We start from the raw sequence: 21,915 nt of genomic DNA, 5'->3' as shown, positions 1-21,915 counted from the left end.
GTCCAGCCCCGACGCGAGGCTCCCGCGCCACGTGACCCGCGAGCCGCTCTCCAGCTCACGTGACACGGGCGGCTGTAGGCCCTATGGGAAGTCCCCTATAGAATCCCCCCCACCCCCACCCCCATTGGCAGACGTCCCGCCGAGGGAGCCTGGACAGAGGGGCCCTATAGCGGTGGGGCCCTATAGCGGTGCCTGTACCAGGCTCACTCCTGGGGTTAAGCCCCTCCGCCTCCTGGAACCAGTGGGAAAAGAAGGAGAAAAAACAAGGGAATCCCCCACTTCGTCACTCACACGCCCCATAGCGATCCCCCTATAGCGCCAGGGAACCCCAGGGGCCTGGAGTGAGAGGCGGCTATAGAAGCCCCTATAGCGAGTGCGGTAACTTTAGGCTCCTCTGGAGAGACTCTCCTGTAAAGGTTCCTACACAGCGATAGACCCACAGGCTGTTATGGGGAGACGCTCCTATGGCTGTAACAGTCCCCATGGAGGGCAAAATAACCGTTGGCATCTAGGCAGAGATACTTGCGTAATAGTCCCTGTACAGAGCAAGACAGAACATAAGAACGGCCGTACCGGGTCAGACCAAAGGTCCAGCTAGCCCAGTGTCCTGTCTACCGACCGTGGGCAGTGCCAGGTGCCCCAGAGGGAATGAACAGAACAGGGAATCATCAAGCGATCCATCCCCGGTCGCCCATTCCCAGCTTCTGGCAAACATTGGCTAGGGACACCATCCTTGGCCATCTCTTTCTGGAGTGGTAACAGCTAATTTAGACCCATCATTTTATATGTCTAGTTGGGATTATGTTTTCCAATGTGCATTACTTTGCATTGATCAACACTGAATTTCATCTGCCATTTTGTTGCCCCATCACCCAGTTTTGACAGGTCCTTTTGTAGCTCTTCGCAGTCTGCCTGGGACTTAACTATCTTGAGTAGTTTTGTATCATCTGCAAATTTTGCCACCTCACTGTTTACCCCTTCTTCCAGATCATTTATGAATATGTTAAATAGATAACCTTAGGTTTCAGAGATAACCTTAGGCTTCCATGAAGAGAAGGTCTTATAACAGTCCACATATAGATTCAGATATCCTTAGGTTTCTATGCAGAGAAACCCCTATAGAGGTCGCTCTACAGAGCCTTAGATTCTCATGCAGAGGGAGGGACCCTTAAAGAGAGAAAAACACACACATGCCCCCATATAGGCATTCACACATCTAAATACCTTTATTCCCTAGATAGATACATATAATTTGTATTTATGTGCAGGGGCATATATGGTTATGCAGATAACCTATATGCAACATATCTACATAGTGTGTGTGTGAGGGAATGTAGGTACTAAACTGAGAGTGCCAGAAAGTGCCGAAGAGAGCAGGGAGGTGGGAGGGTTGGGACAAAAGGACTTCAGTGAATGGATTGTGCTGCCTGATCACTTGTCAGTTTGTTGGATGTTTCCCCCCTTTTTAAAATCTCCTTCTTACAATTTTTTTCAGGTCGGTAACCATGAAAATCTGGGGCCGATGCTTTGCAAATGGATAGGGTAGGGCAGGATAGATTCTATTCAAGTTCCATGCTAGGGTTGCTCCTTTCCAAATGCTTGGATAAATTAGACCAAATAATATTCTGGGGTTACTCCTTTGCAAATGGAGACCTAAATATTTTTTTGCTTGAATTTATTCCAATGCCACCACTTCTATTACAAATATGTTAGGAAACTGAGAGAACTGTGCATCTCAATCCTCTGGTATGGCAAAGCTTTACGAGGCCAGACACACTCCATGCCCACAGAGTTGCAAGTCACATGCTCACGTGAACTGCACTCCCCGGGGTCTAAAGCACTGGACAGATTTATTTGCAGACCAGAAGAGCTCAGGGAAGCTCAAAAGTTTGTCTCTTTCATGAACAGAGGGTGAGCCGATAAAAGATTACCTCACCTATATGTCTCTCTCCTATCCTGGGACCAATAACACTGCAAACAACTGATTTATTTGCAAAGATTCATGTTAATGTTTCCAGTGTGTCAGGTATTGTTTTGGTTTTGATTTTGCTTATTTTAATGTCCTCTGCCATTCTTCAGCTGTACAGATTTCTCTGTGGCAGTGAAGACCCCATTTGCATGACTGAGTGCAGACATTCAGTCCCTCTGTTTAGCACTGTAGAGGTCAGAGAAACCTTGCCTTGGGAATACTGTAGTTAGGTAGGTCATCGTTTCTGACAAGGGGAAGAGTATAAAAGAAAAACAGTTATTAAAAAAATGTACTGACAGAAATCTACAATGAATATATGTTACTGTACAATGTCTGTGTGAATCTATTATGTAAAAATGAATGCCAAATGAATCATTTAAGAATACATACTATTCATAAGCACCGTACAGCTGCAGAAAACAGAAAGTGAGGATTCCTTTAATTCTTCACTTTCAGTCCTCAGCTGTTGTACTACGTGTTGCTGCCCAGCATTCCAGCCCAGAGGTGGCTGCATTCCAGTGATAAGTACTAATGATCATTATTATTTATTATTTGTATTAGGGTAGCACCGAAAGGTTTCAAAGGAGATCAGGGCCCCATGGTGCTAAGTGTTGTACAGACACAAAGTAAGAATCAGTCCCTGCCCCCAAAAGTTTATAATCCAAAGGCAGCTCTTATCTAGCAAGCTTCTTCAGTAGATCTCAATGCGCTTTACAAAGGAGTTTGGTATCGTTATCCCCATTTTACAGATGGGGACCCTGAGGCTCAGAGAGGTGAAGTGACTTGCCCAAGGCCACCCAGCAACCAGCGGCAGAGCCACGAACAGACTCCCAGTCTCCTGAGTGAAGAGCCCATACTCTAACCATTAGGCCACACTGGTTACCCCATTACTATAAGAAAGTCTTACAGACTTATTTTACAGATGGGCAACTGAGGTCTAGAGAAATTAAGTGCAAAGTCACACAGTAAGTGTGTAGCAGAACCAGCCACTGAACCTAGATCTGAGTCCTAAGCCAGTGCCTTTCCCACAAGACCATCCGTCTTCTTTGGGCTACAAGCAGATTGTATGTTGCTAGGCTGAACTCGTAAAGTAATTCAAAATCCTTTGGCCACTGGAGCTGTATGCAGAAAACGCATATTCTGATATTATGAGACCATATCTCCATCAACAACAATGCTGACTTCTGCTTAAAAACCATCATTCTTGATGTATATCATATACAATGCACACTTTGCTCTGGTAGTAACCCTTCTGATGAGATTGTAGCCTTTTTTTATGCACAGCTACAGGAAAGATTATCCCTAAATATCCTGCAGAGAGCTGGGCACTATCAATTCTCCCTGTCACTGTGAGTTGAGTTCACGTGGCAATTCCCAGGATTGGGCCTTCATTCGATATACTCTTTGATTGACATAATAGGTTGGACCCCGTGCCTGCAACTGGACTGACGGCATGAGAGCCTAAGGAATCATTGCACTTGAGGAGACTCGCCATGGATTTTGATGAGGCTTTGCGTGGTTTCAATGATCCTGCCTCCCAGTCCTAAGCCTTGCACAGTAGACCACAGCTATCGCTTTTACTAGATAAAGGGGAGAAGGGATAGCTCAGTGATTTGAGCATTGGCCTGCTAAACCCAGGGTTGTGAGTTCAATCCTTGAGGGGACCATCTAGGGCAAAATCAGTACTTAGTCCTGCTTGTGAAGGCAGAGGGTTGGACTCAATGACCTTTCAGGGTCCCTTCCAGTTCTATGAGATAAGTATGTCTCCATATATTAAGGGATATTTAATTAAAGCAACATGTCCTGTATTAATTAGTTAAAGCCAAATTCTGGGTTTCACAAACTCACAGATTTTTAAGGTAAGAAGGGACCTCTAGATCATCTAATCAGACCTCCCAAATAATACAGGCCATAGAATTTTATCCAGTTACTCCTGGATTGAGCCCCAAAATAAGTATTTGGCTAAAGCATCTCTTCCAGAAAGTCATCCAGTCTTGATGGGAAGACTTTACGAGATGGAGAAGACAGAGGTTTCTTATCTGTAACAGGAGATTCTTTGAGATGTGTGGTCTCTATCTATAGTCCACAGGAGGGTATGCATGCACTCCATGAGACAGATTTCTAATAATTAGTGTCCATTGGTCTGCGCCTGGACAGTTGTCCTCCTCATGCTCCAAACCGAAGGCATAAATGGTAGTGCGGACCGACACCTCTCCAACAAGGATGCAGTTGGAATAGATGTCTATAATACTGCTGTACCAACAGCTGAATCTGCAGAGGAGGCCTGGACTAATGCATAATGTTTCGTGAATGTATGGATGGAGCTCCAGGTAGCTGCCCTATAAACGTTTAGTATGGGTACCTCTTGAAGGGATGCTCTTGAGGATGGTTGTGCTTTAGTGGAGTGGGCTCCCATCCGGGGGAGGAATTGGAATATGTGCCAACTGATAACAAAGAATGATGCAGCCAGAAATCTACTTAGAGAGTTACTGAGCAGATAATGGTTGTCCTCGCAATTGCTTCACTATAGCGACAAATCACCTTGGTGATTTTCTAATCAGTTTTGTTCTTTGCAGGTAAAATGCCAAAGCCCATCTGATATCAAGAAAGTGAAGTCTCCTCTCCTCTTTGGAATATGAGGTTTTGGAAAGAATACTGGTAAGTAAATATGTTGATTCATATAAAACTCAGAAATTACCTTGGGGGTGAATTTCAGATGTAGCTGAAGGGAAACCTTCTCCTTATGAAAAATCGTATATGGCAGGTCAGCCATGAGGGCTCCTAGTTCACTCACCCATCTGGCTGATGTGATGGCAACTAGGGAAGGCAATCTTCATGGAGAGGCGGGACACTGAATACATGGCCAACGGTTAAAGACTGGTCTGGTAAGTATTAATAGTACTAAGATGAGGTTCCATTTTGATGTAGGTTTCAGCATCACTGGGAAGGTCCTAACGAGACCTTTCAGGAATCCAGTGGTTGTTGGGTTAGTAAAAATGGAGTAGTCTTCTACCAGATTTCTGCTAGACGGACCCACAGTGAACGAACAGAAAGCCCTGATGTCTTCAGGGACAAGAGATAGTCTAAAATAGCAGGGATTCCTGTTAATGATTCCTTGACCTTAGTAGCTCTGGCCTTCGCTCCTGAGTTCATGCTCCAAGGGGCTCTGCTCATCGGCTGAGGCTGCTGTATGGGGGGAGGTGGGGGCGGGGGTGCTTGTCTCCCTGGCTGGGATCCAACTGAGGTCTCATGGCCTTTTCCATAAGGTATTTCTTCAGTCGGAGCTCTTGTCCCTTGCAGGTTTTGGGGGGGGGGGGGAAGTGTCAGATGCTGTACTTAGCAGAGATGTGACCTCTCCAAGGCAACAGAGGCAGTGCTGGTGTCCATCTCTCCTGGAGAAGAAGGAGGGGCAGGAGATACAGTTCTTATACCCCAGGACTCGGGCATAGTCTTTGTCAGCGGGCAAAACTAAGCTATACTAACCATGCTATAATGCTAAAATTCTAACAACACTAAGAATATTAAAAACTATGTACAATTATATTTACAGGTTTGGAAGAAGAAGACGCAGAGGTAGTTACAGGCACAGGATTCCAACTCAGACCATGTGGCGGTGAGAAGGAACTGTAGAGGCGCTGATCCCCTAGTGACCTTAGTTCAGAGCACAAGGAGGGCAACTGCACAGGTGTGCACCAATGGACACTACTTGCTAGAAATCTCCGGTTTCAGGGGCATGGTGTGCATGTGTACCCATATGTCGAATATACATAGGGACCAGCATTTGAAGAAGAATCACCATTCCCTTTGGGATTTTTTTCCAATGGCTAATTATCCACACTTAAAATTTGTTTCTTATTAATTGGGTATCCAAGGGCAGAATTCATCCCTTGATGTTGAAATAGTTAATGATTAATTGGATTATTTTGCACAGTCCTTTGAAGATGCAGAGGTATTATTATAAATGTGAACCGTAAGTCCCCCCTGCCTCCCCCATTTGTACACAAGCATAAGTTTGTATGCAGCATCTGTGCTCTGACGTGCCTGCAGCTTCGTTCGCATCCAAGAATACATCCATTTAAGTTCAGATCACTTTTCATCCCAGTGTGAACTTTTGAGAGGAGCCCTAAATGAATTACTTCCAGATGAAAGGTTAGCTATCCCATTTCACTGCACAGAGCTCAGAGACTGCAAACAACCCACCAGCCTGTATTATGCCCATGGTAACAAAGCAGTGAGTATACACTGTCATATGCCTGCTTGTTTCTTCATTTGTCTAAGCCTTGCTTCAGTCTATGCACGATGTATATTTTTCTGTGCTGGACATATCATCTGTTTTAAACCAGGGGAGGTAAAATCGAGATTCTTATAGCAAATTAACCTTGAAATTATTTTCCAGGCAGAGCTTATTTGACTACAGCCTCTGCATACGACCAGCTGGAGGTTTTTAAATGTGACGTCACCCCTTCGGTTATTTCCACTGTCATCTTTAACAATACAACGCAACTCTCGATGGCATTGTGCAGCACCTTTCATGGAAGCGGCATGTCCTCCCCTCCTCGGAAGGTTTTGCAGGGTTAAATGATGCAGTTGCAGTAATAAATAGCAGCAGAGGGCAGGAAGAAATGAGGAGGCATTAGCAAATGAGATAAGCCTGGGTTGGACTTTAAAAAGACAGGCTGAAACAGGTGCAAACCATGCCGAGACTGCAATTTTGGCTTGAAAATAGGTCTTGCTCTCTTTTCTTCTTGCTGTCAAAGATGACCTAGCTTAGGTTTTTATATAGCATCTATCACCATGGTATCTAATGATGTCATGAGATCTCGTGATTGTAAAATAACAAATAGGTATTCCTAGCCACCCATGAAATGCTACATAATTTGACATGCAGCTTTCCTCTAAAATCTGCACTATATGGAGCGCATATGGGCAAGTGTTTTATAGGTGACGCAACAGATTCCTGATTGCAAAGCTCTCCGTCCAAATGATATTTACATTGATGATTTATGATGCCTTCAAGGCTTGTTGGTCTTTGCAGGTTGTTGCCAAATGGCCCCTCCTCCTTGCATGGAGTGCTGCAGTGCAGTTGTAGATATCAGCTGCTTTAAAGATCACCTGTTTAAATAAATGGCTGCTGTAAGCATCCCTTCTGATATTGACATAGATAGAATGCTGGTTTTTAGCTTTTGAATATGACTGAAGGTGGGAGGTAAGGGGGAATTTAGAAGTCAGTATTTCCTCAGTGCTAGGAAATCAGAACAGATATCCTTTGCCATTCAAGGAAACCCCACCCATCGGATCTCTTACAGAGGTTTTCCTTTGACTGACCTATGGCTAGCCCTGCTATGCACCTGTTTATACTACTGTTCTATTTGCTTGGGTTCTTATATGGCTGCCCATCACCGCAATATCTGAGCATCTAGACAGAACAGACTGCAGTCTTGTCTTCACAGGGAAGATCAGTTCCCTCCACTGCAGGAATTACTGGGTGAAATTCCACGCCCTGTGTTATATAGTAGCTCCAACTAGATGATTGCAGTGATCTTCAAATCTACAAATACAGTGGCACAGATGTGTGGCAGTAACAATACTGACTCGCTTTGCAAAGTGCTGTGAAATTCACGGATGACAGGCATTATGTTATTGCTAGTCATTACCTGGAGGTAATATCCATAGTAGAGGAGAACCATGGCCACATTCTGATCTTGCTTACACCACTGTAAATCCCATGGAACCAAGAACAGAATCTGGCCCCTATCCAGCTGTCCACTGTTCAATCGCCTAAGTCAGAAGTGCAGGACCACGTTCCTCGTCGTTGTTCTAATGATCATTGTCTTTCCACCCTTCAGAGCGAAATGGCAGATGTAAACCCCAAGAGGGCATCTCAGTTCTTGCAAAAATGTATTAAGCCAGAGGACAACGGAGGGGACGCACAGCCCAAAGAGGAGGTACTAGAAGAGCCGTCTCTGCCTGTTATCACTCAATCCTACCCTCAGACAGTGCAAGGTAGGTGCATTTCTCTGGCCTCTTTTTAATAATGCATTTTGCAACAATGCCATTATGCCATTGTTATGTTATCATCTGCCTCATGTATGGCTGTAAAGAGCCAGGCCCCTGGATGGTGCTGTATAAATAATGGTCACACGTCACATGAAGGGAACATTTATAAGTAGTTTACAAATAGATGAATAGATGTTATAACAATTGATTAACCATTTGTTAGAGTCCCACAAGTCAACAGGTTGCTCATAATCACCTATAATGCCTTCTACTGATATGCTTATAACCATCTTTAGTACATGCCACTCATGTCTGTAGATGCTTATAACATCTATTAAACGTGTATCAACTACTTAGAAATGTATCCTCTTTATATAAAGTGTGACCTAAATGATAATATTTAGACCTTCCCAACTAAAACTAAAAGTTTATACTTAATTTTTCATGCTGCTTTGTAGTATGATGAGTGGACCTGAGAAAGAGGGTCAGATTTCAGGAGGGACGTAGTTCAGTGTGGCACCAAGGAGCTCAGGAATGCTGGCTGAACCAGACTGCTTTCACACCAACTCTAGAACTTCCGCACATAATACTGGTCTCCCAGCATGTTCAATAGAGATCTCTTTCCTACAACTCTACCATCCATGTCCCTTATTCATGTTCCTCTGCAGTCTGAGGCATGGTTTGCCTGGTGGGATCATCTGGGCATATCTCACCTAATCAATCCCCTGCCATTGCAGGAGCCTCTGGCATTAGTGGCACCTTGGTCTCTCCTGTTCTCTGCCTGAGGCTCACAGTTTAGTCTCCTGAGGACTGAAATGCTTTGGACTAACTAAAGTAATTGGGCTCAACACAGGGGTATTTGGGTGAAATGTATAGCCTGTGATATAAAGGAGATCAGACTAGATGATCTAATGGTGCCTTCAGGCCTGAAACGCTATGAAAATCTATAAAATAATGAAACTACTGCACTTTGCGGGGGCTGGGAGGGAACTAATGCAATTTTTTTGCCTGATATTAATTGCGAATTTCTCCTCCTCACAGAGGAAATATCGATGGTGTTCAACACCTACAACATGGCAGCCAACCTCGGTCCAGCCTCCAGGAGGAAGAGGGAGAAAGGTGCGAATCACGATGGCACAAGCACCTCCCTCTATGTTGACCGCCGCAAGTCCAAGGTGTGGAACTATTACACCAAGCTGGGAGATGCCTATGTCGAGTGCAACGTGTGCAAGAAGCAGCTCTCCTTTCACAACAGCACCACCACCATGCGGGAGCACCTGGTGAGGAAGCACAGCATTCGCGATACTTTGCTCTCGCAGCTGAAGGATGACCAGGCTTCCGAGTCTGACTGCATGGCTCAGGAGAACATGATAAAGAGGTCCCGGCAGATGACACCGGAAAACTACCTGTACCATGCCGCGTCCTGCTCGGAACCAAGGACTGATGTGATTCTGGAACTGGTGCTTGAGATGATATTTCGTGACCTCCATCCTCTTTCCGTGGTGAAAGACAAGGGTTTTGGCCTCCTCATCGGGTATCTAGAGCCCAATTTTACCCTCCCATCTCCTATTCAGCTCTCCAGCATGCTGTGGCATAGATACAATGTGGTGAAGCAGCACCTGGAGCGCTATTTGCAAACAGCCCAGTCCATAGTCATCTGCGTGGAGTTCTGGGTGTCCCAGCCCAACCAGACATACTTGACAATCACGGCCAACTTCATCGACGGGGAGTGGCGCCGGGCAAGATGTATCCTGGAAACCCAGCCAGTGCATGAGACTAAAGGGGAGGGCGATTTAGGGGAGAAGCTCTTCAGCATCCTGACAGAGTTTGGGTTGTCGAACAAGTCCATTTTCTGCGTGATGCACGACAGCCTGCAGAACACAGTGATGAATTCGCAGCCGCTCAAGAGGGCTTATGGCTGGACCAGCCTGTGCTGTGCTGCCCACACTCTGCACCTGTGTATCAAGGCAGGGCTGGAGGTCGAGCAGGTGCAAGAGGCTCTGACTGCTGCCCGGGGCATCGTGAGCTACTTCCAACAGGATGCGAAAGCCACCTGCTCGCTGAACAGCAAGCTGGAAGCGATCAACAAGACCAAGTTGAAGCTGGTGATGGATGTGGGTTCTCGCTGGATAACTACCATTGAGATGTGCGAGAGCCTCCTGGACCTCAAATGGGCGATCATGTCCCTGCTGGAGGAACATCCCAAAGGGACGTTGGCTGTGCAGAACTTAGCTGACCACCAGTGGAAGCTCTTGCAGGACCTGGTGCCGGTCATGAGGACGATTAAGATCGCCACATCATTCTTGCGTGAGGAGCAGAACATCTCCATCTCTTCTCTGATGCCTTGCATCCACGGTATCGTCGCTGCCATTGGGCAGCAGTTAGAAGAGTCCAGCGACGTCATCAAGATGGTGGTAGGCAATATAAGGTCAGAGCTGATGCAGCGCTGGAGTATATCAGAGGATGAGAAGGTGCTGGAAAGCCCTGCGATTATTGCCTCGTTTCTAGACCCTCGTTTCAAGGAGATGAGGTTCCTGAGTCCCAACCTGAGGAGTGAGCTGCATAAGAGAGTCAAAAATATGCTGTCGGAGGTCTTCAACCACCAGTCCCCGCCTTCTACCCAGTTCTGGGTGCCGAACTCAGATTACAAAGCAGAGGTAGGAGAAGCAGGGGGCCAGCTGTCTGCTCATAAAGACAGAGGCCCAAATGGCCAGTCCCAGAGCATGTATGACATCCTTTTGGGAAAAGATCCAACGGAGAGCATGCCTGAAATCCATCAGCAACTGGAGAACTACATCGTGGAACCTCTCTGCAAACGCAGCACCAACCCCCTGGACTGGTGGAAAACCAATGAGCACCGCTTCCCCGCTGTGGCGAGATTAGGCAGGCAGTACCTTGCCATACCAGCCACTGTTGTGCTGCCAGACCAGGCCTTTGCTGCCAACGAGAGCACCCTGGAGCATCGGAGAGCAGTCCTCACTCCTGAAAATCTGGACCAAATTCTGTTCTTGCACCAAAATTTTGATTTTTTAGAATCAATGAGAAACAGTAATGAGATGCGGGGCAGAAATCTGCATGCCCAGTATTAAAATGCAGTGGGGGTGGGGCTGAGTACAGAGGTGATGTATAACAGTGTTTAACGCTTCCCTACCTTCTCGGTGGAATTTTGGAAAGGTGTCTGCCTAACTTCATTCCCATTGAAATTATCCTTTGATGTCAACAGAAGCAGAGTTAAGCCAATGCTGAGTGTTTTCAAAATCCTCCCTACATGTACAACACTGGTTTTGTAACCACTTTGTGATAGTTTCATCCAACTCAAATACAATACAATTCCAGAGCGGAAAGAAAATGTTAAGTTCTACCAATTTGGACTTCTTAGCATCACCTCTGAATTTGGCCCTAGGGCGTGCTAGTAAAATCCTAAAGGATATACAAATTCTCATTGTAGCAACCTTTTTACAAAACAAAGGTCAAATATATTAATATATGTAAATGTTAAGACTGTTCACTGCTGCATGGATCCTACTACTACATAGTCAAAAGCTGTGAGTTTTTATGAAACAGGCCACTGTTCACTATTTTGAGATGTTATTTAAGTTGCACTGATGTTAAAAGTTTCAGTCCTCAGAGCTACTCTCCTCTTCACCAACAGGTTGGTCCTGGTAACAGAGAGAAGCAGATGGAATTTGTCCACTTAGGGCAGCCCTTAACACATCATCCATTGGGTCACTAGACTGGAGGACAGATCCTGTCTGTTGCCAGTTTTCAGAGGGTGCATGGCTTGGTTGAGAGGCGAGAGAGCAGAAAAGCCCCCAGAAGTTCCACATAAAGGGCCAGAGCCTCAGCTGGTACAACACATCAATGGAGCTTTGCCAATTTACATCAGCTGATGACCTGGCCCGTAAACTTGATTCTTCACTCACACACCAGTTTTAAAGCCATGTAACTATCTTCAATGGAGATACTCCTGACTTACACTGGTCTAAGCGGCTGAAGAATTGGATCATAGTAATTTTGCATCAGTTTAATTAAAGTCGGGTTTAAACTGCTTCAAGCCCCTGCGTGGACACTCTTAATTTAGTTTAAACTGGTTTATATCAATTTAACTTGCGTTGGTAAATTTACAGGCACAAGCTAAATCAATATGACCAGTTTTAAATCAGTACAAGGGTATCCACAGGGTTTGCACCTGTTTAACTAAACCGGTTTTTAACCTTTTTTTAGTTAAACCAGTGAAACTTGTGTGTGTAGACAAGGCTTGGGTGAGTGACAGGGCTTCAAAGTGAAGAGCACCTTGAGATGAATGGAGGCAAGTCATGCCAATGCACTGTTCGAGGCCTTCTGTTTGCACGCTCAGAAGACAGCTGGTCATATTTTAAGGGTTTCCTTTGCAGTTGTAAGGCTAGAAAGCTTTCTTTCATTGTAGCGGGGTGGTCACCCTGCTCCCGACTTGGAGGGCTTAAAACAGCCCATGGAGAGGGCTGTAGCGGCGAGGGGGGGAAGCTAGGCTGATTGGGGGAAGCAGCTGCAGCTGGGGCCACGCCCCAATCAGGCCACAGCTGGCCCTATAAGAGGGCTGAGGGCCAGTGAGTGAGACACAAACACTCTCTCAAGGACCCGGCTGCCTGGGAAGCTGAGGCGGGTACTTAGGGTGCAGCAGTGCTGGGGAAGGGCAGACGGAGCTGGGGAGCTCCAGCCTAGCAAAGCCCCAGGCTGCAGGCCGAGTTAAGGGCCCACAAGGGTACTAGGGCTGCAGAGGGGCGGCCCAGGAATAGACAGAGGCAGCTGGTCCAACCCCCCTTTGCCGATGATGGTTTACAGACTGCAATCCACCCCAGTGAGCGGGGGCTAGATGGTGACTGGCAGTAGCCACTGAGGCAAGGCAGGGATAGGGGGTTGGGGGTCCCCCTAGGCAGATTGTGGGTTGCTGCAGTGGGCAGAACCCCAACAAAGAGCACTGGGCTCCGGGAGGGACACGGGGGCCAGCAGCAGGCGAGACATCAGCCGGCAGAGGGCGCTCTGGAGCTGGAAAAGAGCTAATTTCCTGGACAACCAGCAGGAGGCGCTGCGCTGGTGAGTCTTTGCTCCGCCACATTCATCTTTAACCTTTTTAAAAAAAATAACACCTTAAATTCTGCAGAAGCTAATGGGCAAACTTCCAGGGAAACTGTCCTACTTGCCATGGGTATGTTTGTCAAGCCCTTGACCTGAACATTGCTGCTTTAGTAAGAGGCTCTAACAAGAGCATTTTGACTAGTGTGAGGAAGGATTTCATCATCCAGCCTCGCAAAACAGCCACCAACCCAACAACAAAATCTGTTTTCCAGTTCTCACATAATGATGGGGCGGGGGGGAAACCCAAGTTATATTTGACTTGCTGTCCAAGCAAAAGAAATCCAATAACAATTCAACTTTGCAGTTTTGCAAGACTGTATTGCTTCTGCAAACAAAGGGATAGACAAAACCAGTGCAATAATTTACGACCCGCTATGGTGCTTTAAAATATTCTGGGATATTAACAGTGTGACTGCTAGACAGCTGATAAGATTTATGACAGATCAAACAGACCGTTAGTTCCGTTGCCGGATCTTTTGCTGCTCTCATCACTGTAGTATCTGAGTGTCTTCCAGTGATAAAATAAACAAGGGACTGACATGTCATGATGTGTGGCTCTCATTCCATTACTCTCCCCTGGGGGAAAACTGCATGTGACTAAAAATAAAAGGAAGAAAGGCTGATGTGCTATATGTTATTATTTGTGATGGCCGGGTTGAAGAAGTGAGGTTTGCATTTGAATGTGAAAGTGGTGAGGTCTGAAGTAGCTCTGAATTCCTGTGGAGGCAAATTCCACAGCTTTGGATGAGCCCTGAGAATGTTCTGTCTCCTGCACAAATTAGCTTTCTCGTTCCAACAGACAATTCCAGGGTTCCAAAGGAGCAGAGTGGTCAGCTGTATTGACCTTTTCTTCCATTTTAATAGTCTAAGCTGATAAAAAAAATTCCTTGGTATCACAGCCAATATGAAGATAACTAGTAAAAAACAAAATTCTGCTACGATTGGCTCTGTTGTGCAATTAAGAAAAACCCTGCTCCATAACTTGCAGTTTCCAATTAACTAATATGTTCAGTTTACCCATGGGAATGTAAGACCTACAAATGTGTTATTCCCACAGAGGCTATTGGGTGCATGAAGCCCTTTTGTTTTAATTTAGCATTCGCTCTGCCTGAGAGAAGCCAGGCTTTTTATTAAACTCCAAACCGTGTTAGTTTGTCCTTTACCCAGCCTCAGCTAACTGGGCCTGTGACAAGTCTGTAAGGCACTTTAAGATCCAAGCAGCTATAGTAATGATAATGATTTCCCTGTATATTTCACCCACCAATGACTGTATGAAGCTGGCCCAGCATATATTTAGGTACACAGATTCACAGACTCCAAGGCCAGAAAGGACCATTGTGACCATTGGCCTCCTGCATAACACAGGCCATAGAACTTCCCCAAAATAATTCCCAGAGCAGATCTTTATAAAAACATCCCATTTTGATTTTAAAATCATCAGTGATGGAGAATCCACCATGACCCCTTGGTAAGTTGTTCCACTGGTTAATTACTCTGACTGTTAAAAATTTACACCTTATTTCCAGTCTGAGTTGTCTAGCTTTAACTTGCAGCCTCTGGATCGTGTTACACCTTTCTCTGCTAGATTGAAGAGCCCATTATTAATTATTTGTTCCTCACCTAGGTACTCATAGATTGTAATCAAGTCATCCCTTAACATTCTCTTTGTTAAGTTAAATAAGACTGATTCTCTCAAGTCTAATGTCCGTGTAGCATGCCCTGTTCTGCTCCACCAACATGGTATAACTAGTTTTGAAATAACCATTAAAAGCAGTATAACTTTTACAACTCAAGCTCAAGAGCCCAATTTAATAAGCTATGCAGAGAGCACATACAAAATAACAATGCACAGATCATCGCAGGACTACATATTAAATCTGAAATGCAGGGCATGACCATCACGTTTTGGCAAAAAAGATATAAATACAATGGCAATTTCTCATTGATTTTCCTATTTTGACCTTTTCTAACAACAGCAACTCAACCCATAAACTGATGGTAAGAAACAAGGGCTATCCACATCCAACTTTTATTTTTAAATGGAGGCAAGAGGGCTTTTTTTTTTTTAATTAAACTAAAGCAGAGGTACAGAGCCTCTCATATTTGTACAACAGCTATTTTACAGTCATTAACAACTATATATTTTTTTCAACCATGCATAATTGTAATTTAATGCCAGGCATGCATACTTAATTGAACACACACGTCCTTTCTCTGTTAATGTAAGTAAAGAGCATTTAATGCCTTAATGTTTGTTTATAGTTAAACTTGACGCCAACAATGTTATATTGGTGCTAAACACTAAAAACATCCAAATAGGCTTTGGCATCCTACCGTATACAAACAGTTACAACTCTCCTTTCAGTACCTTCAAGTGGAGGTTTCTTTCCAGCCTCACCAGGTGCTTCTGCACTAGGAAAAACAGTGAGTGTTTTTCTGCAGTGCCAACAATGGTATAAGCTGAAGTGTGGGCTGGGCACACTGTCATGTCAGCTAACCCTGCACAGAGCTGATCAGCAACTGGTCAGATGCTAAAAAACATTGACATATTTTCCAAGCTTAGACAAGACTACCGCCACTGATACCCTGCGTGGTTTCCCAGTTACCATTGGAGAAGGTCAACGTCTGAGTTAGTTTCTTTCATCTTTGGCTCATTTTTTAATGTTTTATGGGCCACTTAATATTTATCAGCGGCTCCATCTGCTCCTGCACGCGGTGGCATTTCATATGAGCATTCCGACTTTTTATCCTGTCGAACACCCTACAAGTTGACAGAAAACAAGGGCCAGTTATTAGTTTTCTTAACAAGGCTAAATAAAACGGGACTCGCACACAAAAGCTTTCCCCAGATAATGAGCAGAACAGACTCTCTTTATTTTTCCTCTTAATTTTTAGGTGTGCGGCGCACATGGACTTGAGGGACCAGCATATGGTGAAGTAAAGGTTAGTCCTATGGAAGCTTCCCCAGGCAGCTTTGCAATTGCACCTCAATCCTGACCAAAAGCACGGCTTGCTATTCTCCTCCCACAACCAGTTCTGCCAATACACCTCAGTCCCTCGCTGTACTACTGTCTCTTCCTTTTCAGTCCCATTCCCACATCTCCTGAACAGGACCTACAAGCAATGTTGCATTGTGGTAAAAGATGCATTTGTTTTGTAGTGAAAACAGATAGGGAAATAGACCTACAAGGAAAGGGGGACGATCACGGATGGGTTGGCAACAGCCAAAGGACCTACTTCCTTTTAGTTATATGATTCTCCCACAATATCAATGGCAGCCATGGAGCTAAACTCCCTACACATCTCTTTAAAAATGTAAAAAGAACAGGAGTACTTGTGGCACCTTAGAGACTAACAAATGTATGTATTCCTGTTCTTTTTACGGATACAGACTAACACGGCTGCTACTCTGAAACCTTTAAAAACGTAGGGGTTAGCCTACAGATGAAATCGGATATGAATCTACAGCTTCAGGGTTCATTAATTTAAAGGGACATAAGTAACTTTTGTAAAAAAAAAAAAATCACATTTTTATCTGAAATCATTTTGCCTTTTACAGTTAGAAATAACCCCTAACATTACAACATGAAAGAGATTAGGGGGAAAAAAACATTTTCCTCTATTTTTTTCTCATTTTTTTACTTTGTGCACAGTCAGTTTTGCAGTTTCACCTTTGCCAATTTCCCGTTTGTGTGGGTCTTTCATGATGAAATGGGGGAGAAAAAATTATTTTTTAAAAAGTTATACATGGTCATAAAATCACACAAATTGGCTAGGTGGCTCGGGGAGAAATGCACCATGCATTTAACTCATTTAAAAAAAATCATTAGATTTTGAAGTAAATGGTGCTCCTTTAATTAAGAATGCTTTATTTATAAATACAAACTGAATTAAGAAGACATGTAGAAATCACTGAACAATGCAAGATTAATAATAAAGCCATACCTTTCACACTCTTTACATGGAAATGCACCCTGATAGTCTGTGCCCCCAGGCTGGTCTGGAGTTCCCCTCTGACTGCAGGCTGGACTGTATGTCTTGTGTGATGCTTTTTTGTAATTCTTTGACTTTATCTTCATGTCTTGTCTAGGCAGATAACCATGCATTTTCTTTGGGCTGCATGCAATCTGCAAATTATGGAATATTTGTTAAAATAGCAATCTTTCCCCCTCAGAAAGGTTTGCATTGTTGTGGTTGGATAGTTAAAAGGAATTGAAGTCAAAGAAAATTAACTCTAAACTTTTTTTGGCCAGCTCCACCAATGGTAACAATGGCTGGAGTGCTCGTGTATTCAAGGAACTGCCAGCCACCGACATTTTACGCATCATGTCATGTAAACCTGCTTTGAGCAGGGTCAGACAACAATGCCATACATGGAGCCCTGTCTATACTAGTGCTCCCACTGTTGCTAACGCCAGTAGAGCTGACCCTGTGATAGCAGCTGAGAAACTGATGTCAAAAAACCCTAGTTCAGACACCTCTAAAATGCCCAGGCTGCCAGAGTACATCAAACCCAGAACAATACTACCCTCCTCCTGACCTACAATTTAAAGGCCTGGTCCTGCAAGGCTTTGAGTGTCTTCTGCAAGGTTTAAAGAACACTTAATTCTCACTGAAGTCCATAGGAGGTGAAGGGGGCTCAGCATGGTGTAGGATTGGACCCTATAGCATTAAAATTTCCCACCATTCAGTATCTCAGTGAAACCCTGTTTATCCAATGTGTCTCAGAGATATCAAAAACACTGATAAAAAAGGGGAGTGTGCAAGAGGAGCGCAACCGTGATTTGGATAAGGGAATTTTTAATTAGATTGGTATGATTCTCACACACACACACACACACACACACACACCATCTGAGCCAAAAGGCACTGATGTCAAAGTGGGTCTTTGCATTACCTTCAAATGGCTCTGGATTAGGCCCACCATCCTGACCAGCTATCATGGTGATAGGTTAAGGTTAAGGTGGGCACAATTCTCTGCTGGTGCAAAGTGGCAGAGCTCCACTGAGTTCAAAGGAACTGTGCTAATCTACACCAACAAAGAATATGACGCCAAGTCTTCTGTTGCCTGCTTCAACACGATAAAGGAACCATTTCTGTATTTAATATTTAGAGTTTTAGGATTCCATAGGCTACATATGACCCTTCAGATTATCATTTGCTTGGTGTGAAGATACTATAGTTTAATCATTCCCACAGACTCTTGTTTTCTGCTGCTATCTTGCTTCTAGGGCTGGTATTCATAAAGCATTGATACCAGTGCTGAAAGCATAAATTCCGTCTTACTTCCTTACTAAAGGCACAGGAACTAACTTAAAAGGAACTCTTGTTAAACAAATAGTCCTATTAAAGACTACATTTTCCATGCACCAAGCTAACATACACACTCACACTGATGTGAATATATTTATAGCAAACATGAATTTGCCCAGTGACCTCTTTTGAACAGTGAATACCGAATAAAAAATAACTCCTGTAAATGAACTGGAAAAAAAAAAAAAGCACAGATCTAGTAAATGATTACAAGTTATGTGTGCTATCATATTAGGTGAAATTGTGTAGCCCAACTGTGTACACACCATCGCGTAATTGGGCCTGCCAGGAGTGAGGCTGGTCCTTCACCTCTTATTACCGGGTCCTCAAGGAAGGGTGTGAGTATGTTAGGTTAAGGTACTTATAATAGAAATGTTGCCACCAGGAGTTTTGGAATTCTTTTACTGTTTTGCAGTTATAAGTTTCATTGCATTTCTTATTTTTATGTTAATATCAATAAAGATTTTATCAATTTGGTATTGTCCTCAGTGTACATGTTCTTGCCAAGCACCCCGAGAGTCCTCTCCCGATCTAGAACTCTCTGAGTTCTTGAACTCTGTAGTCTGAATTGGATAAGAACCTATAAATCAGTGGCGAGCCATAACAACTAACCCATCAAATTCAGGTCAACAACTGCAAAGTCCTCAAATGAAAAACCTGTTAAATGACTATAGAGCTATAAAAATAACAAACATTTGGGGTCAGATTTTTAAGGATATTTAGGTACTTACTTGAATTTTCAAAAGCATCTAGGGACCTACTACCCATTGATATTAATGGGTCCAGGTGCTTTTGAAAATTCAAATAGGCACTTAAATACCTTTTAAAATCTGGCCCCTGGTGCACTGAAGCTATGTGCTCATCAAGTTTCTGCTGCAAAAATCTTTCTGGTAAATCTTATTCCCCACTTGCTGCTGTGAAACAGTTCAGCGGTGCAAGGGCCCTGTGTCATGTACTTAGCAGTCGTTGTTGGTTTTTTTTGCAGAATATTGGCACGTCAAAGATGGCACTGCCACATCAGCAACAACAAGTTTAATGCTGACAGCATTACTAACAAGGAGCTAGGGATTATTTTAGATGGTTAATTAGGAGCTAAGAGTTATCTTAATTTTCTTGTTTTAATTAGCAATGGTGTCATGTCAAGAGCAAATATTGTTACATAACTTCCCTGCGAGAGTAATGGGAAACGTTAGGCATGGTATAACATGCCAACTATTGAACAGGGTTTGTCTGAGATTTTTTTGCAATATTATTTGGTAGGTCTCTGCAAGTTAAACAAGGTAGCACCAGAATATTAAATAGGAAGGTGTTTCCTGGAGGGAGCTTGCTGCACACATGAACTCCACATCTCCTAAGGCAATGGAAGATCTTTAAATTAAAGAGTTGAATCTCAGACAGATTCGCCAAGCAGTCTTTTTCTACCCTTTCTTCTGTCTTTTCTACCTCATCCTTCTCTCTTCCTTGAACTTTTTTCTATCACTTACTTTTGGTCGACTGAAGTCAAATTTTATTATTTTTTTCCAGATATAGTAATATTCAACACACTGGGACACATTCTTAGTCTGAATCTATTGGGAAAAAAACAGAAGTAATCCACCATTAATATATCAGAAGTAATATAGTTATTTCTGCAAAACACAATACAAAAACTGTGTCTGTGGGGGATTTTTTTCATTCCCACCAACAATGGGTGTTCAGAAATTAGGGGGGGAGGGACAGCTCAGTGGTTTGAGCATTGACCTGCTAAATCCAGGATATGTTTGTAAAGTGCTCTGAGAGCCTTTAATACAATCCCACACTGCTACAGCTGCGATAAGCAGTGGTGCCTGAGCCGGATTCCTCTCATCATAAAAGAGAGGAGTCTGCTGACAAAGCATTCCCCTGGAAGGGCTCTGGGAGCAGTTTCCCACCTGGGTTGATTTGGTGACTTCCCTGGCAGGCTGAAAAAGGTGTGTGTTTGATAGGGGTTTTGGAGAAGGCTCAGAGTAAGCTTCCCAGAATGATGAATAGATGGAATGGATATTTGGTAAGTGGCTGGCTAAGTTCCTGTTTGAATAATTATTTTAATGCTGCTGGAATTTTCTTGTAATACTACTTATGCATTAGAGCAACCTGTGCCTTCTATAGGCATCATTTTATTAGAAAGAAAGAAAGAAAGAAAGAAAGAAAGAAAGAAAGAAAGAAAGAAAGAATTAGTGTTTGAATTCTAATGCACAGAGGATTTGAAATATAAGAGACACTGTAAATTGGTTAAGCACAAAATTTGATTGTCCCTGATAAGGAATGCTTTTTAAAAATACAATAGTTAAACTCTTTATAGAAATCATATAAATCACAGAAATGTAGGATGGGACGGGACCTCGCTAGGTCATCTAGTCCAGTCCAATGCACTGAGGCAGGAGTATCATCTGGACCATCCCTGACTGATGTTTGTGTAACCTGTTCTTAAAAACTTCAAATGACAGAGATTCCACAACCTCTCCAAGTAATTTGTTCCAGTGCTTAACTACCCTAACAGTAGGAATTTTTTCCTAATGTCTAACCTAAATCTCCTTTGCTGCCATTTAAGCCCATTACATCTTGTCATGTCCTCAGTGGATAAGGAAAACAACTGATCACCTGCCTCATTACTACTTTAAGATAGTTATCAAGTCCCGCACAGTCTTCTCTTCTGCAGACTAAACAAACCCAGTTTTTTCAATCTTTCCTTGTAGGTCATGTTTTCTAGACCTTTAATCATTTCCGTTGCTCTCCTCTGAACTTTCTCTAATTTGTCCACATCATTCCTGATATGTGCTGTTCAGAACTGGACAGAGTACTCCAGTTGAGGCCTTATCAGCATGGAGTAGAGCAGAATAATTACTTCTCGAGTCTTGTTTACAACACTCCTGCTAATACGTTCCAGAATGCTGTTTGCTTTTTTTGCAACAGTATTACATTGTTGACTCTATTTAGTTTGTGATCCACTATAACCCGAAGATACTTTCCTGCAGTACTCATTCCTAGGCAGTCATTTCCTATTTTGTATTTGTGCAATTGATTAATCCTTCCTAATTGTAGTACTTTGCATTTGTCTTTATTGAATTTCATCCTATTTATTTCAGACATTTCTCCAGTTTGTCAAGATCATTTTGAATTCTACTCCTATCCTCCAAAGGGCTTGCAACCCCTCCCGGCTTGGTATCATCTGCAAATTTTATAAGTGTACTCCCTATGCCATTATCCAAATCACTTATGAAAATACTGAATAGAACCAGACCCAGGACAGATCCACAGGCGCCAACTTTCCCCCTGCCCCTGGCCCCGCCCCGACTCCACCCTTTCCCCGCCCTGCCCCGCCCCCATTCCAACCCCTTCCCCAAAGTCCCCGCCCCAGCCCCACCTCTTCCCCGAGTGCGCCGCGTTCCCCCTCCTCCCTCCCAGCGCTTGCCGCGCGAAACAGCTGTTTCATGGCACAAGTGCTGGGAGCTAGGTGGGAAAAGCGGGCACGTGGCGTGCTCAGGGGAGGAGGCGGAGCAGAG

At 43.9% G+C, this 21,915-nt stretch overlaps 2 protein-coding genes across 2 annotated transcripts in view; one reads left to right on the top strand and one right to left on the bottom strand.

Moving 5' to 3' along the window:
- The first annotated feature begins 6,152 nt into the window (after positions 1-6,152).
- LOC112118157 (zinc finger BED domain-containing protein 1-like) lies at positions 6,153-12,622 on the top strand. Its single transcript, XM_024216356.2, has 3 exons — positions 6,153-6,200; positions 7,816-7,972; positions 9,008-12,622. Exons 2-3 carry the CDS (start codon positions 7,822-7,824, stop codon positions 11,053-11,055), a joined length of 2,199 nt encoding a protein of 732 aa, XP_024072124.1. The 5' UTR covers positions 6,153-6,200; positions 7,816-7,821; the 3' UTR covers positions 11,056-12,622.
- Positions 12,623-15,739: 3,117 nt separating this feature from the next.
- Positions 15,740-21,915, bottom strand: part of ZNF541 (zinc finger protein 541) — a 32,888-nt gene continuing 26,712 nt past the window's right edge. The window contains exons 13-15 of the mRNA XM_024216363.1: positions 19,879-19,962; positions 17,027-17,208; positions 15,740-15,842 (exon numbers count right to left, since the gene is read on the bottom strand). Of these exons, the coding sequence (XP_024072131.1) occupies positions 15,740-15,842; positions 17,027-17,208; positions 19,879-19,962 (369 nt within the window). The remainder of the gene's footprint in view (positions 15,843-17,026; positions 17,209-19,878; positions 19,963-21,915) is intronic.

Source organism: Terrapene carolina, unplaced genomic scaffold (assembly GCF_002925995.2).
Source record: "Terrapene carolina triunguis isolate 2854851 unplaced genomic scaffold, T_m_triunguis-2.0 Scaffold517, whole genome shotgun sequence".
NCBI classification, from domain to species: Eukaryota; Metazoa; Chordata; order Testudines; family Emydidae; genus Terrapene; species Terrapene triunguis.
This window is presented reverse-complemented; position numbering and strand designations above follow the sequence as displayed.